The 23,452-nt window shown below is 42.0% G+C and overlaps 1 protein-coding gene and 1 long non-coding RNA gene across 2 annotated transcripts in view; one reads left to right on the forward strand and one right to left on the reverse strand.

The window, feature by feature from the left end:
• Window positions 1-23,452, forward strand: part of Arhgap20 (Rho GTPase activating protein 20) — an 82,633-nt gene that overhangs the window by 46,029 nt on the left and 13,152 nt on the right. The window contains 9 exon segments of the mRNA XM_021172655.1: window positions 1,682-1,846; window positions 4,706-4,855; window positions 7,703-7,744; window positions 8,636-8,720; window positions 9,598-9,675; window positions 12,054-12,120; window positions 14,367-14,555; window positions 21,560-21,738; window positions 23,154-23,315. Of these exon segments, the coding sequence (XP_021028314.1) occupies window positions 1,682-1,846; window positions 4,706-4,855; window positions 7,703-7,744; window positions 8,636-8,720; window positions 9,598-9,675; window positions 12,054-12,120; window positions 14,367-14,555; window positions 21,560-21,738; window positions 23,154-23,315 (1,117 nt within the window).
• Window positions 22,253-23,452, reverse strand: part of LOC110301936 — a 31,227-nt gene continuing 30,027 nt past the window's right edge. Inside the window, exon 4 of the long non-coding RNA XR_002378749.1 lies at window positions 22,253-23,383. This is a non-coding gene — a long non-coding RNA (uncharacterized LOC110301936). The remainder of the gene's footprint in view (window positions 23,384-23,452) is intronic.

Genomic DNA, 23,452 nt, shown 5'->3' on the forward strand with positions numbered 1-23,452 from the left:
GTTAAACAGAAGGCTATGATCTTACCCTCCTCCCATTCCTATACTATAAGAGACAAAAATAATCACACCTCTGTTGCACTCAGAATAAAAATAAATACTTCATCAGTGTCTGACAATGCATTTTTAAATAGAAAAACACCAAAATGCTAGTTTTTAAAAATGCCAAAGCTATGTATGAGTTCCCTTAGATGAAAGTTTTTAATTATGTGAGTGCCGAGTGATTTTGATTTTCTTCAGACGTACTGTAACATGTGTTGTTTTTGTTTTTGTTTTAAATCGAGGCTCAGCTTACTAAGGTCTTGAAGCATTTCTTGTCATACATAAAAAAGTTTAAAATTACAGATAATAGACTTGCACATTGCTAAATTTGAAAATGAAAAAATCTTTCTATGTTTTGGGGGGGGTCTTTCCAACAGTACCACCAAATACTATTTGAAGGTATATTAACTATGAGGTAAAGGTTTTATTATGTGTGGAAATCCTTTGCTTTCAAGGGTAAACCTTTAAAAAAAAATCACCTACATTAAACCTTGGCCCAAGCTAACCTCAAGCAAATAATGATCACTCCTGAGTTAGTGGCTCTCGCCCTGAATTTCTAAGTTTTAGAAGTAAATGTTTGAACCAAAGCGTAGAACAAACTGTAGCCCAGACAGGACGCTTTGTTTTGTATAGCATTGCCAGGCCACAACCTCCCCTGGCCATTCAGGCGTTATCTGTGGTTGATTCTGCAGTATGAGGGCTGTGGAGAGGTCCTCACCACCTGAGATTGGCTTGTGGCAAGGAGATGCCATCCAGAAGGAACTCCTAAAGAGGAGGATGTGGGAGGGAGCTCATCTGGGTGCTGCAGGTGAAGTTGCTGTTGCTGAGAATGTGGAAGAGGGAAAGAGTTCTGCCACCTGAGCTCACATAACAAAAGACTCTTCATTGGCTCACAGATGCTGGCTATGCAGAGCAGGCAGGCTAACAATGGCTAAAATGTGCTTGTGTGGGATAATTTTGATGTCATTGGTGTGTAAAACTTGAATTCAGCATCAGTCTCGACCTGTGGCGGGTAATCCACCCAGCGACCTGCACATGGCCCCATATAGTGACAGAGAAGGATGGCGGTTTTTGGAATGATTGTCAGTATCTTAGTTTAGGAGTTCAGATTTCACAGGTGAGTGCATTTGTCAAAACTTGGGGTATATGCACTGGCAATTTGGCCTTGTGCATTTCATTGCTGCATACATTTTAATTATAGGACAACTGTTAGGTAAACATTGGGCTCTGGTTAATGACACACAGTTAAGACTGAAATGCCAAAAAGGAAATGAGTTAATGAATCCTAGAAAAGACAGTTGGATTAGGGACGTGAGGAACCGGTGAGATAAAACATTAATGCCAATGTCTAGTTCAATTGTACGGGCATTTATTAGGAAGCTATTTTCAAGTTTGTTTTAAGGTTTTGGTTTTTTGTTTTGTTTTTTGTTGTTTTTTCATAATGAAGTTCTAAGATACTGCTGTGTGCAGAATCCGCAGTGAGGCCAGAAAAGATACTGAGCCTCTCTGCTTTAAGGAAACAGAAAAAGAAAAAAGCCCTTGGGTTCCATATCCATAAACAACTGTCGGCCTCTACTGTAGAAATCTCTGTCCTGAGGATGCACATTTGACTGACAGCTTTGCTACATGTGGTCTCTTTCAGAGACAGCCATTCTGCCAGCATTGACACGTGTGCATTTCTGTCGTCGTTCATGTGCTCCAGTCGGACTCTGCTGATTGATGGTCCAGTGGAACTTAAAAGAGGCCTGCAGAGGCAGGAGAGGCATCTTTTCCTATTCAACGATCTGTTTGTCTCAGCCAAAATCAAGTAAGTAAACTGCATATGCCGCAAGTAATTGTTTTAAAGCGACTTTCTTCTAATGGAGACCACATTCTCTACTTGGTCTGGCCTCCATCAAGGGGCTTTTAAAAAGCTTTATGTTTGTATGTATATGGACTTTTTTTTTCCATGTGCATGCAGTGCCCAAAAAAGCCAGATGATAGCGTCAGACACCACCCACACCCCTAGCCCCTAACTAGAGTTATAGATGGTTGTGAGCCAACATGTTGGTGCTGGGAATTGAAGCTGGTCTCTGGAAGAGCCGTCAACATTCTTAACTACTGAGCTAATTCTCCAGCACCTATAGCTAATATCTTAAATAGGGAGCTTGTTTTTTTTTTTTAAAGTTGTTTATTAAGAGTGTTTAGGTTCCTCAGGAGGGACAGTGAAGAATGTGATGGGTCTAATCCCTGCTCCTCTGAAGCCTCCACCCTTATGGGAAGGGATGTGAGAGCTTGCATCCTTGTGTGTGAAGAGTTGATGATAGCGCCCAATGCTCAGAGCAAAACTTAGGTGCTAGAATAGGAAGTAGAAGATAAGGGAGTGTATTGTGTACATAATTGGGGTAAAGACTTATTAAAGGATGAAAGGCAGCTAATCTTTAAAACCTTGAGAGGATGAACTAAATAAATAACAGATTCCTCTGAAACATAGCTGCTTAAAAACTACCAGCATTTCGTTCAGTTTGAATCAGGACTCGAGAGTATTGAAGAGGGTAGTTATGGCTCAATGGCCCTCCAGACCCTGAGGCTTGACTGGAGGATTCACTTGCAAGCTAGCATCATGAGTTTCTCCCTAGCTATTGGCCAGAGACGTTCATTTCCCTTCCTTTGCTCTCCTCCAGGAGTACATCTCACAACATGTCACCTGCCTCCTTCACACTGAAAAGTCTTTCAGATCTGTTAACACCAACATGTCTGACCTGTGCTACTGGCTACACAGACCAACCTGGGCATGGTATAAAATACACTATTCACAGTAGTGTATCAGGAAGCAGAGAGTACTGGGGGGTGGGGAGGGGCCCTCTGGAAGGCTGGAATCACTAAGCTACACTAGAGTTTGAAATCAATTTTTAGATTCAATTGAGGAGTGCCATCATGTGATACATATTTTTGAAATATTTATTCATCATAAAGAGCTGGTTGTCGGAAAATCAAAAGAGTGGAAACAAGGTGACAGACAGGAGGTTGCTGTAGTGGCCCTGGGAGGAGACAATGAGGGGTTTGCCTGGGGGAAATGGCAGTTATAGACTTCTTGGGGATGTTGGGTTTACACCTTAGAGGGGTACCAAGAAGATTCTCTTCCTGTTGAACACTAGCTGACGGGACAGCTAACAGAAAGGCTGTGGCTACAGAGCTTGCTCCATTCTGCTTCCTTGTTATTTATAGGACACCAACAAGGTTCAGACCACTCTAACAGATTCATTCTCTGCAAAGCATTTCTCAGTCACTAGAGAAAAGTAAACGCTTGTTATCTCTACACTATGTCATGGTGCATCAGAAAAATAAGACTTGGACCAAGCTAGGTATTAATTTGGCAAAAGTAAGTTTAATCCAAGAGGTGTGCTTATGGCAGTAAGAGCGAAAAATTTGATAGAACCTGTTAGTAATTAATCCAAAGGCTTTACTTTTCAGGGCCCTTTTGAGTTGACTATTATGTCCCTTGTAAAAATGGAAATTGAAGTGATACTCCAGAACTATTAAGTTAGTAACCGGCTGAGCCTCTATGTGAACTCCCTGCTAGGTGAAGCCTATGGCTACTCTGTCACCCTTTGCCCTTGGAGGAAGGACGGGGTGGTAGCCAGATGACTTCATCTGCTGAAATAACTGAGTGCAGCCCTTAGTATTTAGTTTCCTTTCACATCACTCCTTCAAAGTCCTTGAAGGACCACTATAAATCTCACTTGAGCTTTATAACCTCTGTAGTGACGGCTTTGGGGGGCTCCTGTCCGCCTGCTGTATCTTTGATTTTCATTGCAGCTTTTATGTTCCCAAATGGTTCTAAATGCTACGTGAGCCATTTCCCTGGGCTAGGAGAGCCATTTCCCTGGGCATTCCCTTCATAGTTCCCACTGCCCTCTAACTACTTATGTCTCACAACTACCATGAGTATTAAATACATTATTTAGGTTAGAATACGTTGTGCCTCCATGTCAAGGGTTTGAGGATGATTAGGAAGATATTGCCAGACACAGTCGCAGCCCGCTAACGAACTCGGCACCTCAGTCCCCAGAGCTGACCACTAGCTGTGTTAGCCCTCCCCTCTGCTTTTGTCTGCTTTGTTGCTGCTGTTGTCTAGTTTAGGTTCTGTTTTTAGGTTACAGTTTTTCAGTGTTTGCAAGAATATACTAGAAAATGAACCACTTAAGTGAAATTTAAGGTAATCTGTGTTTCTGAAACCACAAAGTCTTAACAACCATTCTACTGAAAGCTTATTATCAATTTCTCTAACTCCTAACATGGAAGAACTTAACATCTTATAAAGCATGTCTTTGTGTATATATGTTGAAGTAATTTTAAAAATAAGCAAATTACTGATATTTTGTCACAAAAATAAATTTAAGTTGGGTTTTGATCCCAGTGTAGTGCTCCACCTATGGAAAAGGGCAGTTTATAGATATTTTCTGCTGCTAATGCAGGCATGAGAACCAAGCCTTCCCAAATGTTTCAAAGGCCTGGGTAACCATCCACAGTACAGTCTGCTGACTCAGGAACTGGAGACGGGAACAATAAGACTTTCTTCGCCCACAATGGGTAGAAACTGCCCTCGCAGGACAAACACGGAACCTCCTGTAAAACTCAAGAAACAAAATAACAAGAGCACCTGTTTTGGTTTCTGTCTTGCTAGATATAACAACAATTTTAAGATAAAGAATAAAATAAGACTAACCGACATGTGGACAGCTAGCTGTGTGGAGGAAGTGGGAGAAGGCAACACGAATGCTCTGAAGTCCTTTGTCCTGGGCTGGCCTACCGTGAACTTTGTGGCTACTTTCAGGTAAGAGCCAAGGTTTGTCCTAGGCTTACCAAGGTCAGCTACTGTTAACAATGTCTAGGATAAAGAGATGTGGTTTTGCCAGTTTCATGCCTAATGTTTAAGGAAAATGTGATTATGCATTGAGTAATTCTTCCTTTGCCCATAAAATCCTCCCAATGGCTGACTTTTCATCTGAAGACTATTTGATTAAAATGTGTAAAAATTAGTGATAAATATTGGGGATTAGAAGGGCAATTCACCTTGGGCTAGCTGTTGGTTTAAAAAAAAAAAGTTTTTTGGAGACAACTGGTAGGAAAGTAATGTATGAGGTTGTGGAAGTAGAATTGGTCCATCCGGGAACCCTCCATTCTTAATGGCTAGGGGTTTGTTTGAAATATTGAGACTTTAAGTTGATCAGTCTTTTTGAACCACAAAAAAGGCCACTTCACTGTTAATAAACCAGCAGAGTTAAGTTTAAATATTGGGTCATTTTGAATAATATTTGAATAACTTGTTTACTCTCAATTTTAAAAAAAACAGTTTTTTGTTATACAGATGATGTGTCAAAGTACTTTGTATGCTAAGTTCTGATTAGCTATCTATAGAGATATGGTAACCAGAAGCATATTTCTTGTTTTAAAGTGTTTAGTTTCCTAAAACTAATTCCGAGTCTGTGTGACTACAGAGTGTGTCTTTCAGTCTGACATGGTTATTTGACGGCCTGGCTCTGTGATTTTGAACGACTGCACACCACCTCCAGCACTGATTTTCCCTTTAACGATTCTAGTGTTCATCACACGCACAGGAGGCACCAGTCTACTCCAGGCGTCATTCTGAAGCTCGACTGCTAAACCTTTCCACACTGTTCTCTGTAAATCGGGAGCAGGCCCGTCAGGCCGTGCCTTGCCATGCGCTGTGGGGCACTGAGGACCTGATGCAGGGCCTGTTCAGAAGAAGCACGTTTGTGTCAGTCTCTGTATCTCTTCCTGTCCGTGACAGATCTCTAAAGATAGTGTCCCTTCCCAATGTTTAATCAGCTTGGTAAAAGGAAGCAATCCACCCATGGGGCTGACCATGTGTTACCAAGAATCTCCACTCTTTTTAAGAGGGATGAAATATGGGACCATTTTGCTTGGGCAAAGCATAGTTCTTTAACCACTTGATGAAGGCTAATATCCCCAGCAATGTCATACAAATGCCACATGTGTCTCAATATATGTTGATAAGAGCAATTCACTTCTGTAGCATTTATTCACATCCCTCCCAACAATATATATGTATATATCTACATCTACATACATACATATATATATATATATGTATATATATATAATCATAAACATCTGTCAAATCCTAGAAAATCCCAGACTCCCTAGCCACTCCTCCTCAAATCTGCCAAAGGAAAACATAGACTAAAAAATTACTATAGATCTTCCCTAAGGCGACACAGTCCCTAAAGGCCATGTGTGGCCCTGTTTTGGTTATTGGTAAATGGCAGCAGTTCCTGGTTCTCTGCCTTGTGACTGTGATAACAATGGTGCAGAAGAAGCAACTGGCTGGCAAATTTCAGGAATTTACTGTTCTCTGTATAACTTTTTGGGAAACAATTTTTCCAAGCTAAGTGGCTTTCAAAAAATAAATTATTGAGGTCTGCCTGTAATATAAAAAAAAAATGCAGTCTTAATACCGGGCTGCCCTGTAGTTAACTGCTTATCTGCTTAAAACTCAGAGCAGAACAGAAACAGCAACTGCCAGGGGGTTCTGGAGAGCCAGGAGAAGTGGAAGACTAGGGGAGGCTTTAACTCTTGAATGAAGGCACCAACACTCAGCGTTTTTTCAAGGCTCTTGCTTGTTGTAGGGCCAAGTAAGTAAAATTCACAAAACCTCACTGTCTCTGTGGAATTTGTGACAGGCAGGATCATATAAGAAGAAATTAGATGAATGTTTCACTTTAACCATCAGCAGTGGCAGTAGAAACATATTTAATTGTACATACATCCTTATTAATCAAAAATGTTTTTGCAATTAAAATAAGTTTGCTTTGAGCAAATCTACTAAATTCCTGCTGTTTTGCCTTGTGTATATGAGATTAAAAAAACGTTTCCTTTCCTGACAATAGACTGGTTCCTGGGCCTAGCATTTCTGCCCATCCGCCAAAGCTCGCTTTCATCTCAATATTAAGCTTTTATTAAGTATTTTATTAAGTAATAATATTATACTTTGTGGGGGGGGGGCTGGGTTGGGTTGGTTTGGTTTGGTTTTTGGTTTTTCGAGACAGGGTTTCTCTGCGTAGCCCTGGCTGTCCTGGAACTCACTTTGTAGACCAGGCTGGCCTTGAACTCAGAAATTCACCTGCCTCTGCCTCCCAAGTGCTGGGATTAAAGGCGTGTGCCACCTCTGCCCGGCTTTACTCTGTGTTTTTATAAATGACAATTTTAGCTGGAAAACAGCACTTGGAGAGGATAATTAACCCAGCTTCTCAGGTATAAAAACTGCAGCTTTGGATAAGTGGCTTGCCATGATGCTCTAGCTTGCATGCAGTTGTTTCAATTCCAAATCAGATATTCTTTCCACCAAGGGACCTCCCTCCCCTGTGGCCTAATGCCACTGGTGAGCGAACAGTAACACATTAAAAACAGCCTGCCTCCGATCCACCTGCGTGAGTTTAAAAAAGTGACACTGGACTGTGATCATTCCCAGGGCCTGCAGCATCTTCTAAGCAGCGGTGTGAAGCTTGTACTGTACGTGCACGGCTACATTTGTAACAGCAGGCTGTTGGTATAGTCACCTGGAGTGGCGGGCTTTAAAATGTTGGCATTAATATTTCATATGGCTTTTTTTTTCCTCTTCCATTTTCTCTGATTGCAGTTCTCCAGAACAAAAGGACAAATGGCTGTCTCTCCTTCAGAGGTATGTTTCAGTTCACACAGTTTTGATGTTGTCGTTAACCTGTGGTTAAACCAAACATGTTACTGCCAAATATGCCCCAGGGGTGCACCTTTCTTCTTGAATGGAAACTGACATTTGTCTGCTAAAAATAGCCTATGGTTCAGATTGTACACTGGCTAGAACATAGTATAAATAGTATTCTCTCGCTACAAGTACTTTTTTCTAGGAAGGAGAACACTGGGGTCTGATTAGATCCCATCAGAAAGAAAGGAATTACCAGTGTCTTCTCGGTCTGACGTCTCCAAGCTATGAGCTAGTCATTTCTTCATAGAGCATTTCAAGTCCCCATAACTGCAAGGATTTATTCAGAGCACCTCAATGTAGGGTTATGATCCCTACCACTGCCTGTACTGAATAAAACAGTCAACATAGGCTTACCACTTACAGGCAGAGTTCTTCCCTCTTTTCTTTCCTCTCCTCTTCCCACCCCATGGATAATCAAGATTTACACCGTGCCTAGCAGCTAAATGGGAGTGAGTTCATTGTACAGTATAGTATGTGGTCGGGTACTTGCCAGCAAGGTGAAAGGCCTGTTCAGAGGAGACAGGAAGGCTCTGAGAACCAACCGCCACTCAGAGGTACCTTCACCTGGTCCCTCCTCCAACATCAGTTGACATGGATATCCCATTCTTTAGCGAGTTCCATGCCTAATATCAATTTTTTTCTCTTTTATATAATCTGATTCTGCTGAGTTTTACCTGTATCCTTAAAAAAAGAAAAAAAAAAACGAGAAAAGAGAACATATAAGTATATTGACAATGTTATCAAGATAGGTTGGGTTTTTTTTTAATGAGCTATTATTAGTGAATCTCATTTGACTCAGCATTGTTTTGGGTTATCACATTTGATTAGATACATCGCTCTAGAAAAGGAGAAAGACTACCCGAAGAGCATCCCCCTCAAAATCTTCGCCAAGGACATTGGAAACTGTGCCTATGTAAGTGTTTCTAAGCCAGAAAACGAAATCCAAGGTCCCTGTATAAGAGCAAAAACATTGTGGATGTAAAAAGAGACAGGCAGGCTGAAAGACTGTGTGTGTGTGTCCTACAGAAGGCAAGCATTTAGAGGTCCTATGGTGGGGGTGTGCATCTATATGTATCTTTAATTGCATGAAAATCAAATTCTGAAAAGAATGGAAAAAGGGACATTCCTGCAGTATTTAACATGTAGCCCTGGATAGAACATTGCTGGTCAGAAATCTCTTCTCGGGGCATGAATACTTGTCTGGGTCCTTTCAGGAACAACTGCAGACTCTTGCAATGAAGCCACAAGGAGGAATTGACTGTTAGTATTCATCAGCTCTTCCCAACCTGCCAGTTCTTCAGTTGGGTGGTTTTGAAAATGTTTTCATTGAGTTCTTATGAATGAAATCATCATCTAGGAATTGCCATGTTCCTATGGTAAACATTCAGCCTTTAGCCCCAGTTATGGGGACTTTCTTGGCTGAAATTGTAGCCCAAGAGCTGAGCTTGTTATCAACAGTGAACAGGATGGGAAGAGGCCTTCTTATGATGCTGTGGGCTGTAGACTACACAGCAGCTCTCCGTAACAGTCACCTTGTGAGCACAAATGTAGTTCATGAGAATTATGTTTTAATTTGCTTTTAAAAAGTTAAATATTCTGACCAACTCCTAAAAGCCAGACCTTACTGCTTGAAGAAAACATTCAAAATGTTGGGCTAAGAAACTACCTATCTCCTTCAGTAAAATAGAAGAAACTAAGACAAAACAGACAAAAATCTATTGTATTGCTGCTTGCTTAAAAATGGTGAACTCTTCATTTATGACCACGTTTTTCTATTTCTCTCCGTACAGTTTAAAACTATAACAGTAATGAATTCAGACACAGCAAGTGAAGTTATCAACATGTCACTGCAAATGTTAGGGATCACTGTAAGTTGCCTCTCCCCTATCGTCTTCTTTTTGGAACATGGTCCTGCTGTGTAACCCAGGTTAGCCTTGAACCTTGAATGTGATTTCTTTGCCTCTGCCACCAAGATACTCCTTAAACTTTGATATTTTGATTTCAAAAATGATATATGGTAATTCGGATGTAAGTACAGTCCCTTGCATTATAACACAACCAATAACAAAGTTACATTTGTCCCCACCCCCAGATGTAGAAAACAGGAAAGTTCCTATGTTAGCACAATGGGACGGGTGCTGTCTATTTTAACACCTCTGTGACCCAAAGACCATAACGGTTAAAGTAGAACTTCAGAGTAATAATACACATTTTATTATATGTCCTATGTACATTCACAAAAATCTGGTGAAAGGTGCAGGAGAGAGTGTTAACTTCTGCTACTCCCTCCTTCTGTTCAACCTTGACCTTCCGATACTGTTTTTATTCTAAGACTCAATCTAAGGACGATTACCAGTTCTCAAGGCTTTACTTTGTTGTATGCTTTTGCATTCATATTGACTGGCTTCAAGTCCTGAAAAAGACATCTGGTTCCTCTTAAGAATCCGTAAATAAAAGCACAGCTTTGAATTCTGCCATGGATTTGAAGGCCTTACTGTCCTTGCTGTGTCTGTCTGTCTCACTTTTAACCTGACCCTTTGTTTTCTGGGGTGAGTTTGTGAAATGTTGTTAATGGAAATTATTGGAATATTGAGATTGAGGTCAGGGGGAGGAGAACTGGGCAGCTTCTCCCTTGGTCCCCCTGCTAGCAACCCACAAAGAATCCTTCTATTAACTGGGAGACTTCAGAAGAATGGAAACTAAGAAAAAGCATTTGTGAGGTTATTTTTAAACACACTGCTATATGAGCCATCGAGATGGCTCTGTTGTACAGGTGCACGCTGCCAAGCCTGATGACCCGAGTCCCATCCCTAAGACCCACTTGGTACTAAGAAAGAACTGACCCCTGGAAGTTTTCCTCTGAACACCACGTGTATTCTGTCATGCTGCTATTGTGTGTGTGTGTGTGTATCCTTGCACATGTGTGTGCACACACAGAGTCAATAAATGTGATAAATATTTAAAACTAGGCTGTGGTATAACAGATCGACTGAAGATGTCATACTATTACTGTGTCTATTTAGATTTGCTCTTCTCCAGTGCTGCTAAGCCCATTAATGACTCCAGGCCACCAAAATCTAGGATAAAATAATAAGTAAAAGTTAGTAATATGATTGAAATAGAATTAAATTTTATACACAGAGTAAAGTGTGGCTTTCTGCATTGATATCTAACCTGCACAAACATAGTGCATAGTTTTAGGCTAGGAAGGGAGATGAACCACCCCGATGCATTTTCTTAGGCTTCCTTAAAATCTGATCTGCTCAGGTTCAAAAGAAAAATAGAAGTTGAGACTATTTGATGACACCCATGTTAAGAGATATCTGACAGCGTTGTCTAAAATGTATTTTTATTAGATTGTTCCTCTCTGTCTAAAGGACAAAGTGGGGACTAAGTGATCTTTGTGTGCCTGCTCATGTGGCCAGGCACAATCTATACGACATGTACAGTAGCCAGGACCCTGACTTTTAATTGCAAATTAAAAGCAGGACAGCAAAATGCTTCTAACAGACTCAAATATTTCTATTATGGCTGTGACTAAGAATTCTGCTGTATCCCTTCTGGAGGATTCAGCAAAATCCACATAATTAGTATTTCTTTCAAGTGGGATTTATAGTTTTGTTAGATTATAATTCTACTAGTAAATACTTTGTTTTCCATGATTGGGCCTACTCTGTAGGAGAATTCTTAACCCTGTGTCCCCAGGACTGGAAGGAGTTGTTCAAAGTGAAGTCCATCCAGCCATCTATCCATTTCTAGAAAGCCCCTTGGTCATTCTGCTCAGAGCCCACTGAGCTAACTAAATAGGCAGCCTCTGAGACTTGACGTTATAGTCTCATAGACAGAAAGGTTGTCTGGCAGGGGTACGTTAGACGTTATGTCCAGTATTCTCTGAGAAGACGAGGGGATCTCAGAGGTTAGGATCAGCCATTTAGAACCAGGACGTGTATTCTTCCCTTGTCGAAGGCCTTTAAGATTTTCACACTCCGTGGGCCACTGATAGGAAGGTCTGATCCCATTGCAGTTTGCAGATCCCCAGTCAGCTCGGGGGCTGTGGGAATGAGGGGACCAACAATGATGGATCCTGGCTTTGAGTAGGATATGGTTGTAGGAATGAGTACTACTACCCCGTCCAAGCCAGATGCACCCGTGACTCTAAAGAGCAGAAAATGCCCCAAACTCCCGCCTCACTCAAGTACCTAACATGAAAGATTTGTTTTGATTTTTTTAATCCTTCTATCTCTAGGGCTCTGAGAGAGATTACCAACTGTGGGTAAATTCTGGAAAAGAAGCGGCACCGTACCCACTCATTGGTGAGTGTCTGTCAAAGTCTAAGATAACATCGCATTGCTTTGCCTCTACGGTCTTAAGCCTAAAAGTTACTGTATCGGGTGTTCACTGTGAACCAGACAGTGGGATCGTTTCTCTCGGGCTGCTAAAGATTACAGTCAGACAGTATACATTCTCCTCTTGGTATTTTTACTTTACAAGCAGATCTTACCAAGCCTTTTATGATGGGGTATCTTCTTCATGAGAGAGCAGTGCGCATTGAAATTCCTCTCGCTCCATGCACACGTCTGGTTTTCAGCATCTTGAGTTGCCTCTTGTCTTTCCTACTCTAATACCAGGGTTGCCTCAATACACAGAGTACTGTGTATGGTACAGTGGTGTACTGTCACCCACCCCTGAGTACATAACATCTGCTCTCTCCCAGAATCCCCTTAGCATCACAAAGGAAGTGACACTAACACATTTTGACTCCTGAAAGTCTTCACTGGCTTGCTAAACAACTAGTGTATAGTCCCCTTTACCATTTCTCCAGGGCAAGTTTCCATTTGTTTTTAGGATTTTTTTTTCCTTTTTTGCCTGGGAGACAATGTCCAGGCTGGCCTGAAATTCAAATTCCCGCTGTTCTGAGGAATTAGTGAGAAGTAAATTTTAACTTACCTTATTTCCACTATTTACTTGAACGTATTTACTGGTTAGTAATTCCACTTTGTAATGAACAGAAATAGGGCAATTAAAATAAATTCTGGTATCTGTTTCAGCTCCCGAAATAATAACCATAACAACAGTTAGCAATTTTAGAGTGCCGCCTGCCTGTTGGAGGCTGTGCAGCATGCGCCCGTGCAAGGTCACTCTGGGATGGTTGAGTATTTCAAGTGATCTTAGGAATTGAAAACAAACTTATCTAGAAAATGCTTGTATATTCTGCCATGCAGAAAATAGGACGCTGAAGGCAAAGCCAATTTCCTCAGACAGGTTTGGTTTTAAATGTCATTTATGCAAAAGCGAATAGGCAATAAGAAGATATCGTTTAAAAATGACAATTTTATTATGTTAGAACTAAGACCGTAACTCTTAGGCACAGAGCCACTTTCAACTTCACTGAAAAGCACAACTCTAAACTGTGCAATGGAAAAACTTCTGACTTACAAAGCAGTGTGGATTAGTGGGCCACTGTTTTTCAAGGTTACTTTTGAATTATGCTGGTATGGGGGTCTTCTTGCCTTAGTCCTTAGAGGTTTCTTAATGTGTGTAAATGTCAGTAACACATTTGCTTTTTATGCCTGCGTCAAGTGCAAAGGAAGGGTTTGCTGAGTTACATTCAGTGAGTCTAAGTGAAAATGTGCTGTCTTGGCTTTCAAAATCTGCAGCATGGCAGGATAAAAGGACTGAGCCACACCCATGATTTACCTGGAGAACTAACCAACAAAAACTGGGTTAAGGTCAGATGTCCATGCTCTGGTTTGTGAATTCGTTGTTGCATCTGTATCTGTACCCTGGACCCACTACAGTTTTGTTTAGATTGTTTCCTATGAATACCAGGCCCAGAGAGAGGCAAATCACACAAACCAGGGCTGCTGGACAACTAATTCTGCAACCAACAATCAGCAAATGGTTTTACACAGATGTGCTAGAATACAGGGTGAATCTTTGGGAAATGTGTGGGGATGCGGGGGTGAGAAATGGACTCTGTAGCCTAGGTCCTATCTCACTTTCAGTATGGCTGGCACCCAGGCTAGGCTCAAACTCACAGTGATACTCCTGTCTCAGCTTCCCAAGTGTTGATATTTCAGGCATGAGCCACCATGCCTACATATTTATATTCAGGAATGCAAACTTTTGTTGAGGAAGGCTCTATGGGGTGCGAGGGCTCACCAATCAATTGCTAGGTTGAAGTAATCTTTACCAAACAGGCTTCTTTGTCCTCATTTTTAGAAGCTCTTAAATATTCTTGATGCAAACCTAGAAAAGGTCAATTATGCAACCCACAAACCGATGTCTACAGTCATTCTAAGGAATCTTTTGAAGATTTTTTTTTCCCTTCCCTTACCCTTCATCTGCTGTGAGACAACCTCTCAGATTTGGTAGAGCCACCTGCAATATGCAGAGGCCCCGGCTGCAGACTGGGCACATGGATCTCTCGCTCGCTGAACAAAAGCATTCTTTATCCCAGATGGCCCAGGTGTAAGTCACAGTGCACTCCAGTTTGCAGCACTTGCTGGAGGTACTCGCTCAGCCTGAAGTCTACATTTGGATTTTATTCTTCTTGTAGGACATGAGTATCCTTATGGAATTAAAATGAGCCACCTCCGAGACACTGCCCTTCTGACGCAGGGATCAAAAGACTCCGCCAGCCCATCCCAGCTCCAAGAGCCTTTCCTCATGGAGCAGCTGCCCCGCGAGATGCAATGCCAGTTCATCCTGAAACCTACCCGCCTGGCGACAGCCCAGCAACTGAGCGGTGAGTTGCTCCCCCCTCCTTCCTAGAACCCCCCCCTTTCAGCAAAAGCTTGCATTCCCAGACACAAAGGCAAAGACCCAACTTCCACCCAGATGAACTTGCAAATATGAATTTTCAAGAGAAGAGAACGGAATTTTGGAAGATGGTTCTGTAAACTAGCAGCAGGTGTTAACTGACCTACACTCAGAACAAGAGGCCAGAACTCTGCCCCTTCTTCCCTTGCCAGCCTTCCCCCTTTAACCTTATGCCCACTGCAGAGTCAAGGCTCAGGCGATGCTGCAGGTGCGTCAATGCCCTCTTTGTATGGTAATACACTCCACTGTGTGTTCCCCTAAATAATCACGTTATAAAAGGGAGCCTGTCCTTCGTGGATGTCAGAAGACCATGATGCCCTGACCGGGAGGGATCCCGGTCCTGATAACTGTGTGAAGACTAATATGATTTCTGCCGAGGTCTCCCCTTAGCCTACTGATCTACCATGAATTCCCTGTGAGCAAAGCTGCCTCACTGCTACCCCGTAATAAAGGCTGTATTATGGCAGCTGTGGTGTTCAACAGAAGAGCATTATAGTTTGCCCTGACCCAAGCTTGCACTAAAGAGCTCAGTCTGAAGCAAGACTGTATAAAGAAACAAGAGAAAATTGAGACCAAAAAGTCTAAGGGTGATAGGAAATGGATACTGTACTTCTAAGTCTGCCTTGGTCAGCTGATCTAGCGGAGAGTGACATTGCCTTCTGCAGACAAACTCCGGGAGTAAGATTTAAAGAGAGGCCACCCACCCTCCCTCCACGGGACAGATTATTGGCATCAGCTGGGTGCCAGATGAAGCACTTCATTTTCTCCATTTTTTAACCGCATTGCTAAATGACCCTGCTTTAAGAAAAATGTGTGTTTAGTTATCCAAACTTAGAGGGACGTAGTAATGAATCCTCATTATACAAAAAGGTTTCCCCGCTTTAAGTGTTCATCCCATTAAGTTCTGATGTTTTATTGGGCTAAAAAAAGGGGGGGTGTTGTTGCAACAGCTTTGCTCCTTAACTTTATCCTATCTGTGAGCCCATATTTCTTCCTCTCACCTCCCAATTAATTCTTCTCCGTATTCCTTTCCCTCACCTACCCAGTCTACCGCTTTCTCACACATCTGCTTGTGTTTGCCTGCTTCTGTATCCATACATTGTTAACACCATCTCTCTCGCAGATGACTTGAGCTCTCTTTCATTCCCACTCACTTCACTACATGCCTAGGACAGTCCCGACCCCAGATGTCTGCTGAGCACTTTGAAGAACAGGTACAGAAGGGCAGAGTGGCATCGTCACTAATGACCAACCCCAGACAGACATTCATCCTGGCTGGGCAATCTGAATCTCCTGTCTCACTCACACCTCCACACATAAGTCAACCCTGCCAGTGCCTGATGACCTGGCCCTCTAGATGTTACACCTCACTGCAGTCAGAGCAGACATCAGCTGTGCAAATGTACTTAAATCTGTACCAGCCCTCGTTTTCTCTCCTATAACAGTAAACTGAGTTTGGGGTTCCAAGGCTGCTTGGGCACATCTTTGGGTTATTTTGAGGTGCTGCTTTGGAAGGATCCTTGATTTTATCCCCTACAATGAGGAGGCCGGATGCTGGTCTGGAGAATCTGAGTATTCAGTAAATACTTACTGGATGAATGAACAAGTTAATGGGCCTTTTAGTAGATGGATGAAAAATTCCCATAAGAATTTAACCGAGCCAAGGGAAATGATAGTCCGACCCTTCTACCTTTAAACTCGTGGTTTTCAAGTTCGTTTTTATTTCATCACAGTAATTACTTGGGGTTTCATCCACTCTGTCCATTGCCTTGCATTCTCTTGTTTTCTATTGGAAATACAGATGGTGCTTGCATCCTTGATGCTCAGGGTAAATGATGGAGGCAGAGAGTAGTCAAGGCCTGTGCTCTGGGTCACATGAATCACCTTCGCTGCAGCAGCCTCGACTCACTCAGCTCTGCAGTGTCTCAGTGCTTGGTATATAGATTGCCGTGGAGAGTGCCTTCTTGGAACTTTCTGGCTTTTTCTGTAAGGGGCCTAATAGTAAAAAGTATTGCCAATGAAATTCTGAAAACTATTTAGATGATACATGAGAGAAGCAATCTCCACAGATTTCTTATCGATAAGAGTTCATAAATCAAACACAGTGTCTGCAGATTAAGAGAGATGGATTTTGGGGAAAAGACATAGCATTTTGCTTTAGAATTTGAAGTTCTTGATCCAATCACAGAAGTTGAACACAAGTGTTATCGAAGATGAAACTTTTATATTTTATCTTAAAACATTTCACACAGCTAAGTGTAGCTAAATACTGATGCCATTATTAAAAATGCATTTTAATTGTGCCTATCTCTCTCTTGCATGACATTTGTAGAATTTTATTAGATTCTTCTTTTGGCATCTGCCTCTTACCATTTCATTGTAAACCAGTCACCTCACCCAGATTGTTACATGGGTTTTGACATGTGGAAATTTTCTTTGCTCTACATCAAAAGTTAGTGAGGAAGGAAGGGAGAATACTGCTGGAATTCGGATGTACTTATAACTTCTAATTGTTCCAAAGTGTTTTCAGAATGGCTTTACTGTAACAGTTTTATATCTTACAATTTTAGATTAGAGCCAGGTGGGGTGGTACACATCTGTAATCCCAGCACTCTGGATTCTGAGGCAGGAGAATTACAAGTTAAGAATGTTACAATAAAGCCGGATGGCGGTGGCACATGCCTCTAATTTCAGCACTCAGGAGGCAGAGGCAGGTGGATCTCTGTGAGTTTGAGGCCAGCCTGGTCTACACAGCGAGTTCCAGAGCAGCCAGGGCCTACACACAGAAACCCTGTCCTGAAAAACAAAAGAATGTTACAGAAAAGCATCTAGATGAAATTATCGGGCTCCGTATGATGGTATTCCTGCTATCCATCAGTTTTTACCTAGCACTTAGCATTTTAATGAATCCTTGATTGATAGATGAGCTTCCTCGGACTACATGTGGTATTGTGAAGCATAGAACAGTAGAAATTAAAACCTCCCCTATGCCGGCTGCCCTACTGTGTGTTGCCTGTTAACATGAATTCTCGTGAAACAGACCCCTGACCGCCACCACACCTGGAAGAAGCACTGTCAATGCTCTGCCTGCCTCTGCCACTCTGTTTCCACGTGGTCCAGTTCATCACTGGTATAAATCAGACTTTAAAAAAGAAACTCTTGAGGGCAAGGCAGGATTGCTACAGGTTTGAGGCAAGCCTGGACTACAGAGAAGGACACCATGTCAAACAAATAAAACACTACTCCATCTTCACTCTTTCTCACCACCTTCCGTCACAGCTCTATCAGGCTAGCAGCCTGACCTAGAAAGTTTCAGCCCATATTTTAAGTGTATAGAATGTGCCTGTATTTGCCAAGTGCACAGGACTCTTAGACCCACAGAACTTAAAATTGTAAATTGCTTAGTTCCAGTTTACCATGGTCTGTCGTGTAGAAAATAAGATCTAATTTGTCAAGGAGATAATATTTTGTGCTGCCTGGTTAAAATCAGCCATAATTAGTCACAAAACTGTTTATTACTGAGAGAGGGCTCCTCTAGTTAAGAAAAATATCATCTCAGGAAATTAAGGTAAAAGTGATAAGAATTGAAGTCTAGGGCCTAGGGAGATGGCTCAGGTGTTAAAAGCACTGGCTGCTCTTCCAGAGGACCCAAATTCAATTCCCAGCACCCACATTAACAGCTTACAACTGTATGCCAGTTCCAGGAGATCTGACACCCTCACACAGACATACATGCAGGCAAAACACCAATGCACATAAAAATAAATAAATCTTTTTTTTTTTAAGATAAAGAATTGAGGTCTAGCCAAGGCCATATTCATGAAATTGTGTTGTACCTGCCACCCAAAAGGAGTAGGGGTTGGTTAAAACTGGCTTTAAATCCCTAAATTATGAAAACTCATGAATTTTAAGCTTTTTGGATTAAGTTTCTATTATGAAAGAACCTTTAAGTTTTAGTCTTAAGGGAGTAAAGAACCAAACATTTAAAGAGTAAATAAAATAAACGTTCCTCTAGATCTAGAAAAAAATTCCTGAGATTTATCCTCGGGGTGATTAGTCTCTAATGAGCCCCATCTACTGTATTGGAAGGTTCCAGATATAAAAATTAAGATTATTCACACTCAGTACCTAAATGTCACTCCTGGCAAACCTTTGTCCCTTCTAGAAGATCATTACCCCTACTGTGCCTCTTACCTGTATCCTGTGTAACACCTAAAGATCAGCTGTGTCACTAGACTGTGAGAACATGCATCCTGAGGCTTTGGCTCAGTGGAAGACACAGCAGGAGGTGAATAAAGATGGCCCCCCCTTAGTTGCAGCCAGAGTGAGGCTCTGGGTGAGCAGTTTTGGTGGGAAGTGCGGTCAGAACCACACCTTCAGATCCAGGGCTAGACTGAAGGTGAACTGGCCTTCATAGAAGATGGTGGAACACAGACACCCCTTCGTTCCCTGTTGCCCGCATGCATGTGCTACTCTTTGGGGGAAAATACTTAATTGTACGGCCAGAAGAGAATTTCAAGTTAAAGCTTTTCAGTTAACAACTGTTATTCTTTAACCATGAAGTTGTATAAATTAATATTTTTAGTATTAAGCTTTGTCATGTAAACATGGAAAGGATCTAGGAAGGCTAAATTTACACATTGTTTACTGTGTGTTTACCCTTGTGGCTTTGGTTATTACGATTAATAATAATCAGTAGTAGTATTGGCGATTGCATCTTTTGGCGTCAGCCTTTGCCATTTAAAAAGAAAAAGAAGTCGGGCTGGAGAGATGGCTCAGCAGTTAAGAGCCAACTGCTCTTCCAGAGGTCCTGAGTTCAAGTCCCAGCAACCACATGGTGACTCGTAACCTTCTGTAATGGAATTCAATGCCCTCTTCTGGAGTGTCTCAAGACAGCTACAGTATAGTTATATAAAGTAAATTAATAATTCTTTTTTAAAAAAAGAAGTATGCACTGAAATGCTGCAAAAAAAAAATAATAAGCATCAGTTTTTCCTCAACCCCAGGGAACCTGATGCCTCTCGCTAATTTTATGCACAACAAACAGTATGACTGACACTAAAAACATTTAGGTACATGACTCAATTTTGACTTTATCCTCCCTCTATGCTCATAGGATAACAGGGTATGTAATTCGGTGATAGATCACTCTTACATGTGTGAAGGCTAAAACCAAATATCACAGTTTTGTAAAAATAGGTTAGGAGGTACAAACCAGACAGAAAAATTGGCATTCATGCTCTACAGACATTTGCGTGGCTTGATGGGCAAATTCCTCCCTGGATTTAAGGCAGGATTGGCTCCCTTTCCTGCTTCATTCTGTTTGGAATGGAAGTTAGATCCCAACAGGAAGGAAGGACTATATTTGAGCAGAATGACGATCATCTTTAATGGCTGCACACTTAACAACAGCTGTCAAACCCATGGAAAATGGGTACAAGAGATACCCTCTGCCAGGAGCGCCTGGTATCAGGATGGCTTTATTAGCCCACAACCATGCCCCTGGGTAAAGTTAAGGAAATGGGAAGATCTAAATGGATGTGGGAACCTGAAGTTTAAGTAGGCTCCTGACTCCACTGTCAAGAGAACTTCACACCTCCTTGTGGTTCCTGCTTACAGGAGCAACAAGATAAGTACAGGCGATGGTTCATGGTCAAGATGCCGTTTAGGAAAATGTTGCTCATTCATTTAGCATCCCCCAATTTGGCTCAAGTAGATTATTCTGAGGAAAGACCATGTTGACTTACTTTATAATCAAGTGATTGATACAAGGGATTCTTTGAAATTAGTATTTGGTACTGCTGACTACATCTTCCATGGATTGTTTCCTGTCCAGTGCTGGTCAGCAGATCATCATAGCTAAATAGAAAGGCCGTGTGATGGTGTTTAGTGTCCAGTCCTCTGTGCTTTCCCTGGAGATGGGCAGTTTCTGGATGTTAAGGATCTCCAAAGCTCACTTCTGCTGAACCTTTATCAAGTGGTTTCGAATCTGCATCACAAGTGCTTGCTTTGGGTATTAGCCAGAGATTTGAGCTCTTTGTGCCAGCGACACTGTGGCTCGAACACCCTGCTTTTCTCCTGTCTGCTATCCCCCTTTACCTGCTGCGGCTCCCTCTGTCTTAGTTCCCTGAGATCTCCCAGGGGATCCATACAGGTCTCTTTCCAGATGTCTCCACCCCACCACCCTGGGGAGTCTCACTAGTCTGCACCATGCTGCCTTAAACACACCTTCTGAAATTGCATATTGAAAAAGACAGATTGACGATTTCCCAGTTACCAAGAAGACCTCAGCTTCCTGTCTCTGTTCCTGGTCCCATGATACATCAGAAAACAATGCAGTCTTTGTTTCTAGAAAAACAAAAGTAACCCCTCTTCCTTCTCCCTCATTTCTCTTTTATCATGTCCTCCCCTCCCCCTCCCTTCTCTTTTACTCACCATTTAATGGTAACCTAATTCACTCTTCCACTTTAATATATGGCTGACTCATCTTTTAAATTCACAGCATGTGTTGACATGAAGTACTATCTGCTTCAAGCTGTTATAGTTCAATGAGAAAAGAATGTTTGTTTGTTATACAGTGTTAGGGTTGGAACTCGGGGTCTTGTGTAAGAGAGTCAGGCGCCCTACGATGGAAGGACACCTCCAGCCTAGGGAATGTAAACCCTTCCCTAAGTTTTAAATGTTAGTGTCAAGGCTCAAGTCAGCAAGCAATGCAATGTCTTACCCCAGAAAGGGGTAGAAGAAACCAAACACCAGATTCTTCCTTAATTTGCCAAATATTTGCAATAGACTTTCATAGCTAGCATGGTTGGTAACAAGGGACCTCCATCTGCACTTCTCTGAGACAGTGTAATAAATAAACTACAACCTGGAAACTCTAGAAATAAGACTGAATGAATCACGAGTCTCCCTCCTGCTCTCACTTCTTAGATTCCAGCCAGAAGACATTTAAAAGGAGGCGCTCTATCATCAACTGGGCTTTTTGGCGGGGTTCTAGCACACACCTGGACAACCTGCCCATGTCACCAACATCCCCTATGCCAGGACAGCTCTTTGGAGTTTCTTTACCAGATCTTTGTGAGAACGACAATCTGCCAAAGCCTATCTTGGTGAGTGTCACTTGGGTCTGGAAACCAATGGGAAAGGCCATTTGTGAAGGGCACATGCTGCTGGGTAAATATGTCCCCAAAATGGAAAGATTATAAACACCTCCTGGCTTTAGCTAAGACCCTCTATCCTCACTTCAAAACCTAAAAGTCAGATTTCATCATAGCAGAATCTTCAGGAAATGTAGTAAGAAGAGACAATAGAGTTGACCCACTCAAACAAATTGGTGTGCTATGTCATCAGACAATCCCCAGATCCAGCCTTCAGCTCTTCTGTTCTGAAAGCCTTGTCCAATTGTGTTTTAAGCCTTTAAAAACTATTTTTTTCACATATTTAAGTGTCAAGCTATATTCTCTGGTATTTAGTGTTTGTACACAGAATGGAACGTAAAGTAACTGCTGGGTTCATACTGTCTGATAGATAAAAGAGCCACTAGTAAGCAGGGTTTGTTCCCTGTCCAGCATCCCCACAAGCAGTCTGCCCCACTGCACTCTGGGAGGGACCTCACTCTCTCATACATCCATAAATGCCAGGCACTGTGGCAGACGCTTTATTATCTTGTTCATCCTCCACAGTAAAGTTTACAGGTACTTATCATCATCACCCTTACTTTATGAATTTAAAAGTAAAATACAGACCCTAACTCAGATTGCACAAGAAATTGGCTTCCAGACCTTATGGATTGCTCGTCTCCACACACCATTGTCTTCTATATTGGATGCAGAAGACACGCAGATAGAAAGCAAATTTGGAGAACACTTAAACTCTATTCTCTGGAGTTTTTAAGATTACATACCTATTAACTATACTCAGCAGGTTATACAATAAATGTTGTGATTGTACATTTTCTTAGACCAGGTCCTAGCTAGATCCATGGCCTCAGATGATAACCACTCTATGTTCTAAAAATGACGTGCCTTACCGAAACAGCAAGCTTGCCTACCTGCTGCAGAACCCTCTGGGTGGCAGTGCCAAGGCTCACGTTTGTGAATAGTTCTACTCTGGAAGAGAATGTCTCCGAGTCTCTGAGTTCACTACGCTTTGCTTCCAAGGTGAACCAGTGTGTCATTGGTACTGCTCAGGCTAATAAGAAGTGAAGTCGGATCCAGAGCCCGATTCCCTTGCAAGCCAGTGCACATGTGTCCTCTGTTTTGGTGTATATGTATTCGGTGGGGGTGGGGTGCGGGTTGAGACATGATTTTAGTGGGAGAACAATATTATGTAATCAACTGTCCAATAAAGAAAATCTGTTGTAGGTTAAAAAAAATGTCATTTGAATTCTTCTAGCCATCCGTCCAGCTCCAGTCCTTCGGTGTATACACCCTGGCCTTCTGACTGCCTCGGAAGGCCGGCACCTGCTCCTGTGCTGGCGTGTGTAAAGCACCCACTTTAGTTTATTTCCTCTGCTTCCTTGCAGGATATGCTTTCCTTCCTTAACCAAAAAGGCCCCCTCACAAAAGGCATCTTCAGGCAGTCGGCCAACATGAAATCTTGCAGAGAGCTAAAGGAGAAACTGAATTCTGGAATGGAAGTCCACCTTGACTGTGAATCCATCTTTGTGATAGCATCTGTGTTGAAGGTAGGGAAGGCTTAACCAGCATGGACCCCAGCCTTTAGCTCCAGATGTAAAACTCATTCCATTTATTCCTGTGTGCAAAGAACCATGACAGATTTAGAATCAACATTTTTTAAAAACAAACAAACATTTCACAGAGC

The sequence above is a fragment of the Mus caroli genome, chromosome 9 (assembly GCF_900094665.2).
Source record: "Mus caroli chromosome 9, CAROLI_EIJ_v1.1, whole genome shotgun sequence".
Taxonomy (NCBI): Eukaryota; Metazoa; Chordata; class Mammalia; order Rodentia; family Muridae; genus Mus; species Mus caroli.